Genomic DNA, 19,252 nt, shown 5'->3' with positions numbered 1-19,252 from the left:
AAATCCGCGTATTACCAAGTACCAATCTTACTTGAAGAAAGGCAATACACAGGATTTGAAGCATGTCGGAAACTTTATCAGTTCTGTCGTATTCCTTTTGGTGTCACTAATGGTGTTTCAGCTTTTCAAAGAGTAATTGATTCACTCATACAAAAAGAGAAATTATTTGATACCTATGCTTATTCAGATTACATCATAATTTGTGGAAATTCAAAAGAAGAACATGACACTAATCTTGAACGGTTTCTTGCAGCAGCTTCAAATAACTCACTTACTATAAACAAGGAGAAGAGTAAATTCTGGCAGAAGGAGATACGTTTCCTAGGATTTTTAGTTGGAAACAAATCATTACGCCCAGATCCCGAACGCCTTGAGCCTCTACTTAATATGCCCCCACCTCCTAATCCCAAAACTCTTCAGAGAACTGTGGGCCTCTTCGCACATTACTCTCGATAGATACAAAATTGTTCAAGTAAAATTGATGATTTGGCACATGCCTTGTACGCTCTTCCCTCTTCAAGGAAAGGCCCTTGCAGCTTTTGAAGATCTTAATGCAGAGGTAGCTGCAGCTGTGCAACATGTGGAAGGATGAAGGAGGCATTCTCACTGTAGACACTGATGCAGACTCACATGCAGAAGCATAGCAGCAACACTATCTTACAATCAACGTCCCAATGCATACTGTTGCACACCAATGCTAAACCAAAGTGAAAAACGACACTCATCAGTTGAAAAAGAGGCATATGCCATTGTAGAATCTATTAGCAAGTGGCGTCATTACTTATCTGGTCCTTTCTTTCAACTTATTACTGATCAAAAATATGTTTCATTCATGTTCCAATAGCGCGGCAAGAGGCAAGGTGAAGAATGAAAAAATCATGAGGTGGCGCCTTGAGCTATCTCAATACACCTATGAGATCATTTACCGACCTGGAAAAGAGAACATAACTGCTGACGCTCTTTCTCGAGCATGTGTGATAATGGGATGTATCACATCAAAACAAGACTTGATAAAATATCATCAAGACCTCTGCCACCCCGGCATCACAAGATTTTTTCACTGGACTAAAGCTCATAACCTTCCATACTCGGTAGATGACATCAGAGAAGTCTGCATGGAATGCAAGATCTGCTCAGAGCTGAAGCCAAGATTCAACTGTTTCAAAGGAAAATTGATAAAAGCAACTCGGCCTTTTGAAAGGATCAACATTGACTTCAAAGGACTCCTGCCATCATCAACTAGAAACAAGTATCCTCACTATTGTGGATGAATACCGTATTTGAGATTTCCCTTTGCCTATCCCTGTCGAGACATGTCATCAGAAACAGTAATTCAAAATCTTAATGTATTCAACAGTATTCACCACATACGGCTATCCTTCATACATATACACTGATATAGGGACCAGTTTTCTATCAAAAGATGTCAAAGATTACTTAATGTCCAAGGGTGTAGCTACCAGTTCCACAACACCTTACAACCCTCAAGGTAATGGACAGGTGGAACGCTACAATGGAATAATTTAGAAGACAATCCGTTTAGCCCTACGGTCCAGGAACATGGATACTTCTCACTGGGAAAAGGTACTCTTAGAATCACTAAGCAGCATTCGCTCGCTTCTCTGCACGACCATCAATTGCACACCTCACGAGCGAATGTTCATTCATCCTCGTAATCCCACATCTATGACAAACTTGCCATCCTGGCTGATCAACGCCAAGGAGGCATGGATGAAGACCTTTGTAAGACGCAGTAAGCATGATCCTGAAGTTGAAAAGGTAGAAATTATTCATTTGAACCCTCATGTCGCTCAAGTAAGACTTTCTGATGGAAGAGAAGTTTCTGTCAACATTCGTAGATTGGCCCCGGTAGGTTCCACTACTGGGAGGGAAGAATGATATGATAATCATATGTCATAAATCAGTTGTTTGAATTATTCTAAATCATCAGAAAGTTTGTTATTTTATCTCAGTTTATTTTAGTCAATAAAAGCCATTATTCTAGCTCTTCAATTGTCTCTATTTATTACACAGAGAAAAGCAAATACAGCCGTAAGCAACCGTCGTTGCTTGAGTGACGTCTCTTGAAAGACTTATCTCCCAATGTTAACCAATCTATCCATTTTAAACCAGCGTAGCATCGCGTCTCGTCACTGACAGCTACAGCCTTCGCTCCGTATCTCGGGCAGCGCATGTCTTTTTGTATCCAGCACTCTTCTTGCGTCGGCGTGTGTGAAACTTTCAAGTTACTCTCTCGCAATTTATTTGAATATTCATTTTCTTGTAAATTCTCCAGAGCACAAGAAAATGAATATCAAAACACTTTCTTGATTAATTATATAATTATGATTCAATAATTCCACCCGAATAAAATAAGAGGTAATAATTCATTTTGTTTTCCAATACATCGAATTTATTTAGATGTGTATGTTACTGTACTGGGAGCAGCGAGGAGTTTCAAATTTACATGCCGGAAAGAAATGCATTTTATCATTCTTTACTTCATTAGTAGGATTCTCTTAATCTAAAACGTATTTTCATATTTCGTATTGTCAGTTTCCTCATTTGATGATCATCCCAAAAATGTTGAAAGTCTATTTTGTTTCCATCAATTTTGAAGGTAATATTATACCACTCACTACTCTGATCAGTTTCATACACACTGAAGGTTGAAGAAATTTAAGAAATTCTTGGTTGATGAAACCTTTTATAGTGTACAAGAGTTTCTTTCAGATTAAAACTGGAGCTTCTTCGAATTGTAAACAAAAATTGTAATAAAATTGTAATGGTAGCCTTGAATATTGTATATTGTGTGTTGTCTTAAATTGCCTCTTGGAGGCTTCAAACTCATAACTATGCTGTTCACTCCAATGAGACAAATCTTGCAGACAGAATTGAACACCAACTCACGTTATTGTTTTATAAACCCAATTTATGGGCTTGAAAAGTGTTTCGCTCAATGCATTATCTAGAGAAAAAATATGAATATATTCATCACTGACAATTGTTGATGACTGTTCTCGAATTAATGTTATATCATAATTGTGAAGGGATTTAAACATGTAATTTATAAGAACATCAAGAATATCATAAAGTTAATTGAAGTAAATTCAAATTAAAATTAAGATAATCGTCAATGTCAAGTAGAACTGATAAATGCAATTTCAAAGTGTTGTTGATTCTATCGAATTATTTTTTGATATTGATCTCTACAAATAATACAATGATAGAAAAATGATCAGCACTGTCAAGTGTATGCCGTTTTTTTAACTTCAGTATTTGCTTCAAACTTGATCATTCATTTTTAATTCACTTTTAAAATCGATATTATTTTATTGACAATGTCATTACTTACTCCTTGGCGCTACAGCTCATTCAGAGCCTTGACCTCCTTCAAAAACTAAAGCGTCTCCATCTGCAGCCTTACGTCTCCATCCCCTGCCACCCTGCTTCATAATATTGCCCTCCACATCCTCCAGCCAACACTTTCGCGGACGTCCTCTTAGCCTTCTCCCACCTTGGTTGTTTCTGAAAACCTTTTTTACAACTCTTGAGTCACTCATCCTCTCAACGTGTCCCAGCCAACTCAAACGACTCACTTTTATCTCGTCGACAATTTGACATTTCGGGTACACATCACGCTCCTGATTTGTTCGTATTCGTCATTCACCATTAACATATACTGAGCCAAATATCCTTCTCAAAACCTTTTGCTTGACAATTTCATTTGTTTATCCAAACGATTACAGGTGCTCCATGTGATTCATTTGTCGAGGAGAATGTGGAGTCAACAACTATTCTGAAAGAAGGCCGTGATTCGAATGTGACATATTCTACTGGTGTCATCATACGTGTTACTTGCTCCCGGGGCTACTCGCTCAATATTGGTGAGAACGTGACAGCGAGGTGTATTCGTGGAAGATGGAAACCTGACAAACCTCATTGCCGGATAAGTGAGTTGATAATCTTATCATTTTGTTGCAAACTTACCAAATCTAATCAATAATCAAATCAAAATCCTTTTATTGTCAACGACACGTGTTACAAGTATAGGAAACCACCTCATAGAAAAACACGTAATCGTTATTCACTCACCAAAATTATTCCCATTAAAGCTGAAACTCTTTACAGTTCAACTCTTTGCAATTTTTAAATTATCTCCTTCTCTTCAGCCAATCAGTATAGTATTGATAATATCCATTATAATAAGTATAAGTTTTATTCATAATATTCATTTATTCATTCAGCGCAAATATATGTATTAGCGGTTCTATGCTTTATATGTAGATATTTTTATTTTATTCAATTATGGTCAATCCAAATCTTTATTCTCAAACTGACTCCTTATTTAATAACAATAATAATGAATACTTACTCTTATTTTTATAGCTACTGGTTATTAAAAAATATATTTGTACTTTTGAATGACTCTGGAAGAGTTGAAACTAGTAGTGTTGGAATGGAATAAAGGGTACTTGATAGTTTTTTATCGTGTTTTTATGAATATTTACATGAAAAATAACACTATCTCATAATGAACGTGAATTTCACATTCAACCATCTATGATTATTTACTTAATTTTCAATCTATATGAGTAATTTTAAATATTCAGTTCATATTGTATTGACTGTTGCTTTTTACAGAACCATGTAGCGTGCCCGCCAGTGAACATGGTATTTATACAAGGTCATCAAACGGCAACGGGGATTCGGCGAACGGAAACTCTAGTAAAACAGCTGGAATGGTACTGAATGAAACAACAGAAGTGGCTCACAATCAAGTGGTGGAATTCTCGTGCTCGGTTGGCTACAACATCCAGGGCCCCGCTAATCTCAAGTGCTGGTACGGAGTGTGGGCTGTTGCATCGTTGCCAGATTGTTCACCTGGTAAGCTTAATCATTTCAAATGTTAATCTTTATCTTCATAAATTTCAAAGTAAAACTTGAAACTTCGGTTCTCCAGGTTCAGCTACATAATCTCATTGTTCCAGTACTCTACATTTGCAGTTTTTGGTTAACTTACATCACTCACTGAACAGCAAACGTAATGCTGAATGCAATAGATATGATGGTAAAAATAAACATGGATGAAAAATGGTCACAAAATTTGAGAAGTTGAAGCTTGGCAAACATAATCCAAGAGCTTTTGATGTTCTCATGAATGTGAATAGTTAAGGCAGATGGATATTATGCATCACTCTTGATGAATTTTATAGAATAAAATGTTTTTAAAATTACTAAAGAAGATGAGACTATCGAAATTATCCATTCAATGTAGTCTACAAAGAGTTATAAAATTCGTATTCAAGGTGGAAATGTTTTTAAAAATATATAGCTAAAGAAGATAAGAATATCGAAATTATCCATTCAAAGTAGCCTACAAAGAATTATAAAATTCGTATTTAACCTTCCGGAAGTCGCGCCCCACTCAATCAAACTAGCACTCGCGTGTTGTAATTTTTACAACATCCTATTTTTCATGTGTTGTGTATTCTCTTTACTGTTAAAACATATTAATTGATTGTATAATTAATATTTCCATCTCTTCGGATTATTTTACACCTATGAACATTTGGATGATTACCATTTCGTAGCCCAATAAGGTACACCAAGCAAAGCCATCAATTCTGTGTTATTGGTTCGTTTACAGTCTCCGAATACAGTCTTTCCCTATCATACTTATGCACTGTCGTGACTAAATGGCACCTAAAGACTGAACCATTGCTCGGTTGATACTGCAACTCAGTGGAGTTGGGAGAAAGTTTCTCTCTCCCCAGTGGAGATTGGGAGAAAGTTTTGGGATGCATAGGTGACTCATTCACTGACATCATACCATTCAATAGTTTTGTGCAGCAAAAAAACTGACACTGTTTTACTTTTTACAACAGCGCGACTGCCGGAAGGTAAAGGTGGATGCTTTGTTTCTGAATTAACATGATAAATAATGTCATACTCAGCTACGCTATAGACACCTTATTTTATAGATATCTCGTTCGACAAAAAAATTCACTAAGAAGAATTTTCGCGCCAAGAAGCTAGCTAATCTCCTATTTCATTATTCAGATGTATGTGTAGCTAACAGCTTATTCGTCTTATACTACAACTGATAGAAAACGATGCTTGTTGAAACAACATTTCTAAATCATGCGTCGTTAATAAATTAACAATTTCAGTCCATATTCAGAAGAATAGTTTTGAAATTGAAATCAATTTCCTTTACATTTTTAAAATAATTTTGTCAATTATTATTATTTTATAGAGGATCTGGAGAATATTATATTATTCACAGTTCACACTAGAATAATAAAAAATAAAATGATATTACTATGCAATTTGATGAACATTTTAGAGCATGATAAACATTTTACAGCACCATGTGAGCTACCACACATCAGCCATGGACAGTACCTGTTGGGGTACAGAGCTGGACTTACCATTGGCAATGGATCTTCAGTTACTTATCAGTGCGATGCTGACTATCGTCCCACTACTCATGAGCCACTCAACTGTGTACTGGGCGAACTAAGGCCTCGGTCTCCTTCTTGCAAAAAAGGTATCACTTTTCATCTTCAAGAGTATTTCCGTTTGTTGACATCACATTATTGACTGTACATCAGAAAATTTTACTGTCATATTATTTTTTCTAAAGCTGAAGGCTACTAATTCTACCAGTACTGTATAATCACACTTCAGCTTGAATAGTGTTTCCGGTTTTTGACATCACATTATTGACTGTACATCACAAAGTTGAATGTCATTTTTTTTTCTAAAGCTGAATGCCACTAATTCTACCACTACTACTAAAAGTTAACATTTAATGATTGAACACATTAATTTACTAGAAGCTCAAGATTAAATTACGGATAAATCAAATAATGCTCTCATAAGAAATTATAAATAATTAATTTGAAAGGAAAAATAATTGGTAATAGTTTGATTGAATAGTTTTCTTGACAGTATACTACTTGTTTCTGAAGTTGTGCTCATTTTGTTCTAGGTTTATGCATGCTATTTTTCATTGATGATAATTATGTGAGTTAGCACGTGAAATAACATACCTGAAATTGTCAACATACCTGTAAAACATCGATAAGTCATGAAGTAAAATCACTTCACTTATATGGGATACTTAAAAAAGTAAATTCGTATGGCTTTTGTTGGTGGGGAGTCCCTTGCGGGAAGGTCCCACCGCCTGAATATTTAATTTCAGCCGTCAATGGGCCTTACGACTGTCATACTTCAGCCGGGACCAACAATTTAACGTGCCCATCCGATAACACGGGAGTGATCTGATTAAAAAACTTTTGGTAATGAGAGGGTTTGAACCCGGGATCTCTGTGCTGCTACGCAAGCACTCTATCCACTAGAACACGGATCACTCCATGGGATACTTGATTCAAATAAAAACAATATAAAAACTTTTAGTACCGCTTTATTAAAAACTTCAAAATATTTTTACGACTAGTTTCGACCATAGGTCATTTTCAACTCCATAGTTTTACTTAATAATTTTAGTTTTTATTTTTATTCTCATGAAATAAGTCTGAAGGCTGCATTTCATGTTAATAGAGATTAGAGAATGATCATAGTTTTCCTCTAAGTTAGCAAGAAAAATACTATTACTACGCCAATTTCAGTGCAAAAACTACGCTGTTTCAAGCCAAATAGTCGTTGAATAAAATAGGATTGATAAGTCAGGTCTGCTACGAGAGTTTCTTTAGAGCATTCCTGTCGCTACTGCGCATGTGCTGAACCTTCAGCCATTTTGAAGCAAACCCTCATCCTCTAAAGTTTCATCTAATTGAACCCCAACCCTAATCGTCCTCAAACAGGCTATGGTAAAAATTCAAACGAAACTTGAAAATCATTCAGAACTGGGTAGAGTTTGAATGTCCCACCATGCTTCGATAGGATTGGATTGGGAGGTGCACTCGCTCTGAAAGAATGCTTACACTCTATTTAAATTTTAATTCCTCTTCAAAGATACAGTGCAAGTCTTGGAAGAACAGAGGAAAATATTCCTCACATGGGCTAGAGTGCCTGTGTGCGAAGCACCAATATATTTTTTTTGGGAATTTAAAACTCGATTTCCATTATGTTTTGAACATTTAAAACAAACAAGTTTTTATTGAATATATCCTACTATTCAATTCATATTATTTTGCCACATTACAGATGTAAAGGGAATCACGGTGGGCGGGGCCCGATTGATCTCACCGCATCCCAAGGGACGTAGTTAGAAAACTGTAAACCGACCCCTGAAGAGTCCTTCCCCCTTATCTCTTCGTAGGGGGCCCTTGCCAGGTTGTTGAGATAGACGAGTCAAAAGTTGGAAAAAGACTGCTTCTCGAGAAGTCTTGGTTATGATCAATGCATTATCCAAACGATAGTTGATGTAGCAACGTCATCAGCTACCATTGCAGATTTGTAAACTTATTGTAGGGAGGTATACTTACTTACTCCTTGGCTCTACAACCCATTGAGGGTCTTGGCCTCCCGCAGTATGCCTCTTCATTCGCCTCCATTTTGCGCCTTTCATCTCCATCCGCTGATGCCCATCTGCCTCAAATCAGTTTCTACGTCATCAATCCAACGCATTCTTGGCCTTCCCCTTAATCTTCTTCCTCCTGGATTGGATTTGAACACTTTCTTTGCAGTTCTTGAATCATGTACGGAGGTATGCCTGAGAGATGAGAACTACGGTTTCAAGGGGAAGATAGGGGGTCCTGACCAGAAACTCGTTGCATTACAAAACACGTTGCACCCTATACAGAAATTTGGACAGACGAGTGGGCAGCATACAAAGGTATACCAAATTCATAGTATGCACTACGTACACCACACTGTTGACCACAGTATCGAAGGGCCAGGAAGATTTGTTGACCTCATAACTGGAGTAAATACACAGAGATTTGAGGGCAGTTGGCGTAATATGAAGATGCACCTCAGTAAGAGGGGACGAAAACGCTATGCACTTATGCAAGTTATTGTGGCATAGGTAATTCAGGCAGAAGAAGCAAGATCTTTCCCAGGAACTGTTGAGTGCAGTAAAAACGGTTTATCCAACAAGATTGAAATGATTAAGTAGGTTAGATTATTGTATGAAGTTGAGTTAGGTTGGGTTTTTATTGGAACAAATGTTGGTGGTAGTGTACTGATAGTGGGCCTCGTGAACATTGCAAACCTACTTTCGGAGGCTGGGGATCCTCATGGTATATGGGGACAATACATCCTGCTGTGTCTCTGGTTTGTGGGGGAGGAGGTGGAAAAGTTGACAACCATAGACGGAACTTGAGGGGAGGTAGCATGATAGAGCTGCCCAGATGCCGACTCACCAAGACGATGGAGAGACATCCAATTAAGATGTACAACAGGTTGCCACAGACAATCAGGGATTTAGAAACAGGCAAATTTGCAAGGACAATGAATAGATGACTGGAAGTTAATCCTCTTTGTTCCCTCGATGAGTTTCTGGGATGCTCATTGTCCTGATATGACTCTACCCAGACGTGACCTGCCAATCCAGAAGTGGAAGGTAATAAAGGTAATGTTAAATAATACAAATTGACGCATTCATGTACAAAATTGTATTTATTGAACTAAGAGATTGATCGATTGATTGATAACATTTTCCTAACTTAAACCGCATCTCATTTTTGCACATGCGCAGACTTTTCACCAAAGAAACACTTTAGACCTGATATAATCATTATATTCAACAAATCTAGATTATTCTAAAATGGTAAAAAATATGCAGCTGGTGGTGGTGAGTTACTTTTTATTAAAGAAGTTAGGTCTAGAGATGACTAAAATGGAATCGTAGAATAATCTACACTCCCAGACAGAAATATTAATAATTCACATTTAATTTTTGTGAAATATTCATAATTCACAAGGAGTACTATTCTTTCAAATTATTGTAAAGTTTACATTTCAAATGTTTGTAACAAGTTGCTTTTTGAGAATAAAAACTTTTTCATTCACATTCACATTATTGTAACTATTTAGCGACAAGAATATTGAATTTTTAGATTTATAATCAAATTTACAAATGACACAGATATGTTGTAGAATTTCTCAATATAAAGGTGAAATAAAAAAAAATGTCAACGTGTTTTTCATTTCACTTTTATATTTATAATGTAGGTATTTTATTGTTTTGTAATTTTATTGTTTTATGTATTTGGCAGATGGAGGCGAGTATATAACAGGGGGAGACATCACGAAAGCGGGGGGTGAAATGGGTGCTGTCGACTACCTGACAGGACTTCGCGGCTCGTGTGGCCCCCCGGCCCGGGTTCAGGGCTCCCTTGTGTTCCGCAACGGAGAACCACTGGCCGAAGCTGAACGCAGTTTCCCTGACGGCACAGAGGTCACCTTTAATTGTATCGCTTCCATAATGGGAGAAAGGAACTCGTGGAGGATTGTGTGTGAGGACGGTAGCTGGCTCGGACGGGCTTTGTCTTGCGGTGAGCTCATATTCTAGATTAGCATTGAAAAAAATTGAAATAAAAAGAGATTAAAGGTCGGTGTGTCACTGGTGTGGCTGGAACAATTCAATGATTTATTTTAGCCAGCAAATACATAAAGTGCACTAGACCATGTCAGTACAATAAGATTACAAACAATAATAGTATTGCAATTACAAGGAATACATAAAGATAATATATAACTTACATTGCAACAGCAGGTATCAAAGCTATTCGGTTTTCCAACAATAATTATGCAAATCTACAGATGAAAATAAATTGTAAATTGCATTTGCTCAAACGCTAATATGAAAAATTATTACTAAACGAAAATCCCAATTAAATGCTGTAAATGACCCTGAAGACTTCTGCTACTGCAAATATTGACAACATGGTAAACAGCTAGATGGAAATTCGATGAGCGCTACTATACAAAAATTATTTTAATACGGGAAAAAAATTAAAAATTATTATTATACGGGAATGACAAATAATTTTTGTATAGTAGCGCTCATCGAATTTTCATCTAGCTGTTTATTACCCTGTTGTCGATATTTGCAGTAGCAGAAGTCTTCGGGGTCATTTACATCATTTAATTGGGATTTTCGTTTTATAATAATTATGCTAATACAATAAATAATAATGAATTTAAATCTATACTTACAATAAATCATGGGAGCAAATTAAAACTATTATCACAGTCAATTATGAATTCAACATCTGCATCCAATTTACCAACATCAATCATTGTTCCAACACTTCAATTCTCTCCATACTCAAATTTCTTCTTAAGCTTTTAAAAAACTTGCTCCTTCTCTCTTCTAAACTTTGTTTCAAATGTAACTGTAATTCCAGAATGATTAGAAAAAAATAGCATAGGTTCGCCGGCTCAGTGAATGCTCTCGGTGAAGTTCTTTGTAATATAATAGAATAAAATAACTTGAAAACCCGAGATAAAGTTAATAATCAGACAAAGATACTCAATACTCTATTCTCAAGTTGCTTGGCCACCAGCATGTCGAGTCGCCAAGAAACTCAGTCTCTGGCATCCGATACTGGAATGTGGACTGTTGTTCTGTAAAATAGTCATCCCTAGTCTCTGCTAACACCCATGTATTGATGTATTGTCACAATTCAAATTACTCAATTGAACCTAATTCGCCTATTGGAGATAGGCCTGTAATTTTTTTCAATTGTTTGAAAATATAGGAAAGGGTCTGTTTTAGTTATTGTAAGAAATAATAGGGTCTTCTGTCGGTGATCTACATAAGCTCACTCTCAATTAAAGTAAACTTCGGCTGCGGCTGCTAGGCCGCAGTAATAATATTAATAATATTACTGTATTGCATTGTAACATTACTCAATTGTCACAATTAATAGCTTGGTTTAAATAAGCATCAGTACATTTTGATTGTTGGAGACCAATCACAACTCATGGTCTTAGCCCATGTGAGGAGCCTTCTTCATACTGTTTGTATATATTTGTAGTACACTTTATGTGAATGAAGAAGAATAAAATTCTCGTTCAATTTTAATAATGTTCATTTTTCCATGTTCAGATGTTGAAGACCCACAAGACTCAACCAGTACCGTCAAAGATAATTCGACTTGTACGTTTAGAAACACTGAGCCCAACGTCTCCACATTTTATAGAGATCAGCCGGTTACTGAAGAACAAGTCGAGTTTCCTTCAGGTGCTATTCTGGTAAGTATTTTCTCTCAACTTTTCTGATTTTACTATTTGCAAATTTTCACATCTTACTTCAACAAACAGGAAGGCTACTTGTAAACGCTCGATTGGGGTTTACTGGAATAAATGGTAAGTTTTTTACTTTCCTTGCCCTATTACCTTAGGTAAGGGAAGTATTGCTTTCCAAAAAAAATTAAGGTACCCTAATTTCAAGTTTTCTTTACGTTTCAAGGCCCCCTGAGTCCAAAAACATGATTTTTGGGTGTTGGTCTGTGTGTGTGTGTGTGTGTGTGTGTGTGTGTGTGTGTGTGTGTGTGTGTGTGTGTGTGTGTGTATGTGTGTATGTCTGTGAACACGATAACTCCATTCCTAATTAACCGATTGACTTGAAATTTTAAACTTAAGGTCCTTATACCATGAGGATCCGACAATAAGAAATTCAATTGGATTAAATTCAAGATGGCGGAAAAAATGGCGGATAATGACTGAAAAACCATGTTTTTCACGGTTTTCTCGAAAACGGCTCTAACGATTTCTTTCAAATTCAAACCCTGTATAGTTATTTATCAGCTCTATCAACTGGCATGAGTCTCCTCCCTGGGAAACTAATGGGGGGTTCATCTTTGAGACCCCATCTTTGAGAAATGGAATTTGTAACCTCCCTCTCGTGCATAAGGTAGGTAGGTAGAGCAGTTTGTAAAAAGAATACATAGTCGAGATATTCCATCTGTAGAACAGCTGTTTTGACGACTTTTAAAAAATCATCTTATTTCACAATTTATTTACACAAGGGAAAAAGTACTCTGAAAACAATAATTATATATTTAAACACATAAACAGTAGTCTGATCGTAGTTTCAAATATGTTGCCGCCAATCGTCATTATGTTATTCCCCTAAATCATTCTCGTTTAAGAATGAGGCTTACAGTTCAATGAGCAAGGAAAGTTGTGTGAGTGTACCACACCAGATTTTTATTTAATGCTAAACAATCTAAATTCAATCATTTAACACAAGGCTTAAAGTACCACAGGCTTAAGCCCAAAACGGTTCCAATTCTAATTTATACGGAGTCAGTTCAAGCTGGGAATTAAGATACGTGCCATACTAAGTTGATAAGATAGGCTACCTCGAGCTTGCAACTCAGGGAACATCAAGTGATAGTGCGTACAGCCCGAACACAACTTCAAGAGTTTAGAATGTTTTTTTTAGATGTGAACAAAAATCAAAAACTGCATATGCTATGTGCTATGTGCTATATCAGCACATCTGAAAATCCAGAGAAAAAAGTGAAGTGAAAAACGCATCATAGTTTCGTACTTTTTAATTGTCAACACTAAATGATTCTTCTATTTGTTATGTAGAATCATCATTGGATACATTTTCATTTTTAATCATTTTCTTTAGAATTATTGTATTGAAATTTTGTATATTTATGTTAAAAGTTTTTTGATTTTTTAAAATACTTTCATAATTGCACTAACTCAGTGGTCGCCAAACAGTCGATCGCGAGCTACCGGTAGCTCGTGGGGTAGTTTTTGGTAGCTCACAGAAACGCTCGTACAAAAGAATGTCGTCCAGTTTGAATATAAACACTTTCTCAGTCTGAAGAAAATCAATGACGTCTGAAGCAAAATCCTCCACAGCACCGCAGCAACAACAAAGAATTCAACGAGAGCACCGCAGCAGCGTTACAATTCTTTCAGACTTGAGACAAAAGTTTGATCAACGATTTCAAGATTCTAAAAGCATATCAAATATGGTGCAATTCATCAACTCTCTTTTGTAGAGATCTATCTATGCAGAAGATTTTGCAGCTTGTTTTGTAGGCCTAAGACATTTTGGTGGAGATCAGGCTTCAGTTGAAATGGAATTTGTGGATTCTCAAAATGATCTGTCTCTCAGATCACTTTCTACAACTGGAAATATTTGGCCTTAAGTCCCCAAAGAAAAATATCTAAATAGTATTCAAGTTGCATTGAGGTTGAAAGCCATGTTCAGCTCTATTTACTTGTGTGAAGCATCTTTTCAAGTATGCAATTCATAAAACTTCGATATAGGAACAGACTGACTGATGAACATCAGGACAACTGCATCAGAATGGCGGCTACAACGTACACTCCAAATATCAAGAAAATACTTGATGGCCAAAAAGAGTTCCACTGCTCTCATTGAAATGTACATTTCAACTTTTGTTATACTTTTTGCTATGAGATAAGTAGATTTAAACGCTAGAAATGTATCTTTATAGGCAATAAAAGATACTTTCTTCATTCTAATATTCGTTGGTAGCTCACTAGAATATTTATAAATGCTATTCTAGCTCACAGACTCATAAGTTTGGCGACCATTGCACTAACTGCTCGTTGTTTAACGAAAAATTTCAAGAACAGCCCATGTTTGATTAGCAGTCTTCTTGTTTTCAAAATATTTTAAGCTTATATTTACAATTATTGGTAGTCGTAGCTTATATTTGTAATAAATATTTGAATATATCCAGACTTCTCATTTAATAAATTCCAGCAAAAACGTTTGCACTTGAACTTCTGTGGGGATCTCTAGATTAATCGAAGTGATGAATTATTTTTCTCTAGCTTTTCAGATGTGCTGACATAGGAAAGTATGCAATGATAGGATCTCAGAGACGAAAATGTTCCCAAGGCGAGTGGGATGGTCAAAGGCCTGTCTGCTTTGGACTGAATCAGGAGAATGACTACGCATGTAAGTTTCTATTGACAAAAATGCAACATTCTTCCTCTCGAATTCATTTACCTCTACCTATTTTATGAATAAGCAGACCTCACTGTAATTCTTTTCAATGAACTTCTACTGAAAAAAGGTTTCAAACTACTTGTGCTACATTATTGTGGCGAACTCATTCAATTGAACCTGTTTTTACTATTGCCCGGATGCAGAAAAGTCTGTTGGTCTTAATGGTGGCTTCTCTGATTGGTTCTCATTACATTTAATCACTGTTAAAATTCAAAAAAAATTTGTGCAACCTATGTATTTGTATGTAATAAATTTGAATTCGGAATTTTCAGTCGAAAGTTATAAGTAATGCATAGCCATTATTGTTTTGATTGATTAATACTCTCTCACTTTATTATTGGAATAGAATGAGAAATAGAATTCCTTACTCAGCCTATTGAATAATTATAATTTGATATGCATATTATTATACTTGATTGATTTTGATTGTTCATTTATTATTTCAACAGTAAGAAATTTTTGTTTCCTTAATGGAGTGCCTTTCTGGTTCCATTAAACTTATTTCCAACAGCTTGTTGAGTGTCTTGAGTGCAATGAAACCTAAAAGTGATCCAGTCTTCAAGTAAATAGATTATGCTTAAATGTCTTCATGTTAGAAAAACAAGAGAAAAATCACAAGTTTCTACACTGATGTTCGTAATGAATCAAGAAATTCACAAGTTTGTATTATTAGTGACTTTTTTATTCGCTTGTGAATTCTTTCTTAGTTTGTACAATAATCTATATCAATATTTGTCGTATGCATTAAATCGATTCCCATTATTGATTTAGTCGATTTCTATTCACATTCGACGAATAAACCATGTAAATAATAGTCGACTATTGAATAAGAATGAATGTATCATATTGTAATACCTGACTGACTGAGGACAGGTGAAGAACTATGGTTCTTCAGTCGCCCCTATGAATTTTATTTCAGGGCCTCGGACGTTACTTAACTACTTGTTTTAGGCAGTGATTTGAATGAAACTTGATTAATATTTTATATTATTAGGTAACCTGTGCTCCATAAGGGTCTATTATAAAACTTGACAAACTGAAAACTCGACGTAATGAAATCTTGAAGAATTGAAAATAGACCTATAACCATCATCGGTTAATTAAGAATCTATATGCAAAATTTCAAGTTCTTCAGTCCAGTAGATCAGACGTGATGATGCGTCAAACATAATTTTCCTATCCCGTACGTGTGCAAGCCAGTTCTTTCCTTTATTATAGTATAGATTTTGTTTTCAGTGGAGAAACCACCTACAATCTTGTTCCGTCATCAGCTCGGTCCAATAGCGCAGAGTAATCAGGGTACCCTAATAGTTTACCCTGGTACAATTCTTCATATGGAATGCTTGTGGATTAGGCGTTTCGGCACACCTAAATGGGCAGTCTCTCATAATTATCGGTAAATATCCTCTCTCATATCTTCTATTTTAACTCTGAGGCCCGGTTGCACAAAAACCGGTTACATTTTAACCATGATTAATTTCACGAGAACCAATCAGATAAGGCCTTTTTGATAAGATGGCCTCTCTGATTGGCTCTTGTGGAATTAGTCACAATTAAAACTTAACCGGCTTTTGTGCAACCGGCACTGAGATTTATACTGTAAGTTTTGATTTCAATTATCCAATGCTTGGGCATATTTAGATAATTCCCTTCCATTTTGCATCACTTGTTATTTACTTTTCTATTATTCTTTCAATCGCAGGAAGTATCCAGAAGGTTGGTCGAGTGATCCTGGAAGAGATTCTCAACTGGAGTACAGACTCAGCATTTTCCATGCAAGTAGAGATGATTCAGGCACATTCACGTGCATCACTCCCACCAGACACACGCATTCAGTTGAAATCGAAGTTAAAGGTATGCGATAAAGAGGTTATCAGTCTCTTATATAAATAGTACCCCATTCATGTTACCTCAACTCGCTTCTAATGAGTAATGAGTAACATGCACAGTAAATTACACTTGTTTCTGATGTATCCAAGTCACTTTTCTGTATTGTAAAAATATTACAATTACTTATCATTTTAATTCTTTGAAATTTAATGGGTAATTTGAAATTTAATTTTGTCGTTTAGTTTATTAATTTTGATTATAGCAATACACTACCTAAAAATGTTTCAAATATTTTATATTAATGAATGAAGTAAATTATGGAGTTCTGTAATAATTTTAATGAATTGAATTACTTATTAAATTTTTACCATCAAATAACCTACTTTTGTGAGTCATAATATCTGCTCTGTTTCGTATATTGCACTCATGTATATTTGAATTTTGGTCCACACCACTCGTTTTCACATAAATTATAACTTCATATGTATACAGAGATGTTACAGTTGAAAAGCCAGTTTTTTCAAATAAAGGCCTAAATGAATCTAACCTATCCTCTTTCCCTATACACCTGAGTGCCTTCTTTTGAATCTTAAACACTCTGTTCAAATTTTGTTGAGATGAATTACCCCTTACCCCATAATAAAATAGCATACTTAATATGTGATAGTATGATTAGACCATGATAAACTCCTAACAGTATTCTTTTATCATTAAACCTAGCAAGCTGCCGCAAGACAAATATCCCGGATGAAATTTTATTACATCATTATATATGAATTAAATTATATTACAAAGATTTTCTGCCAATATTATAGAGTTAGATGTCGAGGTGCAGTACCTGATCGAAATACTGTACTCCGATGGGTTGCAGCGTTTAGAAGTACTGGCTCTGTGATGAAGAAAAAGGCCACCTGGTCTTCCCCGTTGAGTCCGTACTCCGAAAAATGTAGACGGAGTCGAACAGCAGTTGTTACTAGTCCTAGACAATCAACTCGGCGACATGATCTCAGAACTAGACGACACCATAGAGAAATAATAGCGTAATAATTACGCTATTGTTTCTCTATGACGACACTGACTCGTTACACAGAACTAGTACTTCTAAACGTTGCAACCCATCGGAGTACAGTATTTCGATCGGGCATTGCACCTCGACGTTCAACTCTAAAATATTGAGGGAAAATCTTTGCACTGTGATTACAGATTGTTTCTAAAAAAAAAAACTGTTCGGCAGCGAACACACGATGTTCATAGCAACTGAAATGGCATAGTTTGGGCTTCTGCCAACATGAATGTTCCAGGGCAATACCCTCTCCCTTCGCCGAGTACTAGCGGTTCGAAAAACATGCGTTTCCTCTGCACCACTCTGTATAAGAAAGACCCACCGCATATACATTCTATATATGTTCCTTTGTGGTCCCACCACAAAGCTCTATACCATATGTGAGGTTACAGTAAAAATTAGAAAAGTATGCAACTTTGACAGTGTTTTGTGGGACATACTTTGCAATATTTCCTAAGAGGAAGATAAATAATATGAAATAAATTCCAGCATATTAGTAATGGAGAATATTAAGAAGGTTAAAGTAAGTGTTAATTTTGTGCCAAAACAAGTATATATTTTACCGACTGTACTTTAATGCCAAAGAGTTTTCAACTTTGGATAATTTTATTTATGACTTGATTTTTGATCAAATTTTGATCTAGGCTGGCGCAATCGGTGTCGTATTGTCGGTATTGTTTCTACTATAAATGAGCTATACTTGTGATAGAATTGACATTGAACATATTCTACAATTTTGAAATAAGTGTATTATTTGTGTATAAAGAAGTTGAATGTTTCAGCCGTCCACTGCAACCAGTTACCATCTAGAAGAGGATTGAAAATGAGCACAACAAATACAAAAATGAACACGAGAGTTATTCTGACCTGCAACAATGGCAACTCTCTGATTGGTGCTCCTGAATTGGTGTGTCTTCCTTCAGGAAACTGGAGTGCTCCTATGCCAGTTTGTGAAAGTAATTATACTCTTTTTGTTCAGCTCGGATCAGATTTCGTTATTCAAGTAGTTTACATAGTGACTCAACATATGCTGCAGCTCAATCCCTTCACTATCCGAACTCTTGATTTTTTTAAGTGAGAAAGCCAATAATGTTGTTGACGACAATATCAAATACGAATTACTTAGATTATAGTAAGAATTTATCGAATTACAAGTCTCCCGTTATTAAAGAAAAAATTGATCATTTGAGATTTCATGAGATAGATAACCCCATGTTATCTACTTATTTGAGCCCCCCCTCCCCATAAACTCCAAACTCCATTCCTGGCTACGCTAATGCCCATGGGGAGACCATATAGTTGGAAACATGCTACTCAAGCTAGTACTGTTCTAGTAAACTGTACTGTAAACTTTTGTGCAAAAACTAATATGTTTTTATTTTTAAATGCAAAAACTGCTTATATAGGAACCCAATCTTTTGTTTTGAGAC

General features: G+C 35.9%; 1 protein-coding gene across 6 annotated transcripts in view; it reads left to right on the top strand.

Annotated features, from left to right (window-relative positions):
- The window catches only part of LOC111051598 (sushi, von Willebrand factor type A, EGF and pentraxin domain-containing protein 1), a 98,553-nt gene that overhangs the window by 73,113 nt on the left and 6,188 nt on the right, over positions 1-19,252 (top strand). For 5 of the 6 annotated variants that reach the window (XM_039442519.1, XM_039442522.1, XM_039442520.1 and 2 more), the window contains 9 exons: positions 3,750-3,953; positions 4,645-4,887; positions 6,371-6,553; positions 10,191-10,469; positions 12,029-12,174; positions 14,752-14,878; positions 16,166-16,325; positions 16,632-16,783; positions 18,605-18,778. In XM_039442519.1, the coding sequence (XP_039298453.1) occupies positions 3,750-3,953; positions 4,645-4,887; positions 6,371-6,553; positions 10,191-10,469; positions 12,029-12,174; positions 14,752-14,878; positions 16,166-16,325; positions 16,632-16,783; positions 18,605-18,778 (1,668 nt within the window). Of the gene's footprint in view, positions 1-3,749; positions 3,954-4,644; positions 4,888-6,370; positions 6,554-10,188; positions 10,470-12,028; positions 12,175-14,751; positions 14,879-16,165; positions 16,326-16,631; positions 16,784-18,604; positions 18,779-19,252 lie in introns of all 6 variants that reach the window. The other variant, XR_005573191.1, reaches the window with a different exon arrangement.

The sequence above is a fragment of the Nilaparvata lugens genome, chromosome X, assembly GCF_014356525.2.
Source record: "Nilaparvata lugens isolate BPH chromosome X, ASM1435652v1, whole genome shotgun sequence".
Classification (NCBI taxonomy): domain Eukaryota; kingdom Metazoa; phylum Arthropoda; class Insecta; order Hemiptera; family Delphacidae; genus Nilaparvata; species Nilaparvata lugens.
This window is presented reverse-complemented; position numbering and strand designations above follow the sequence as displayed.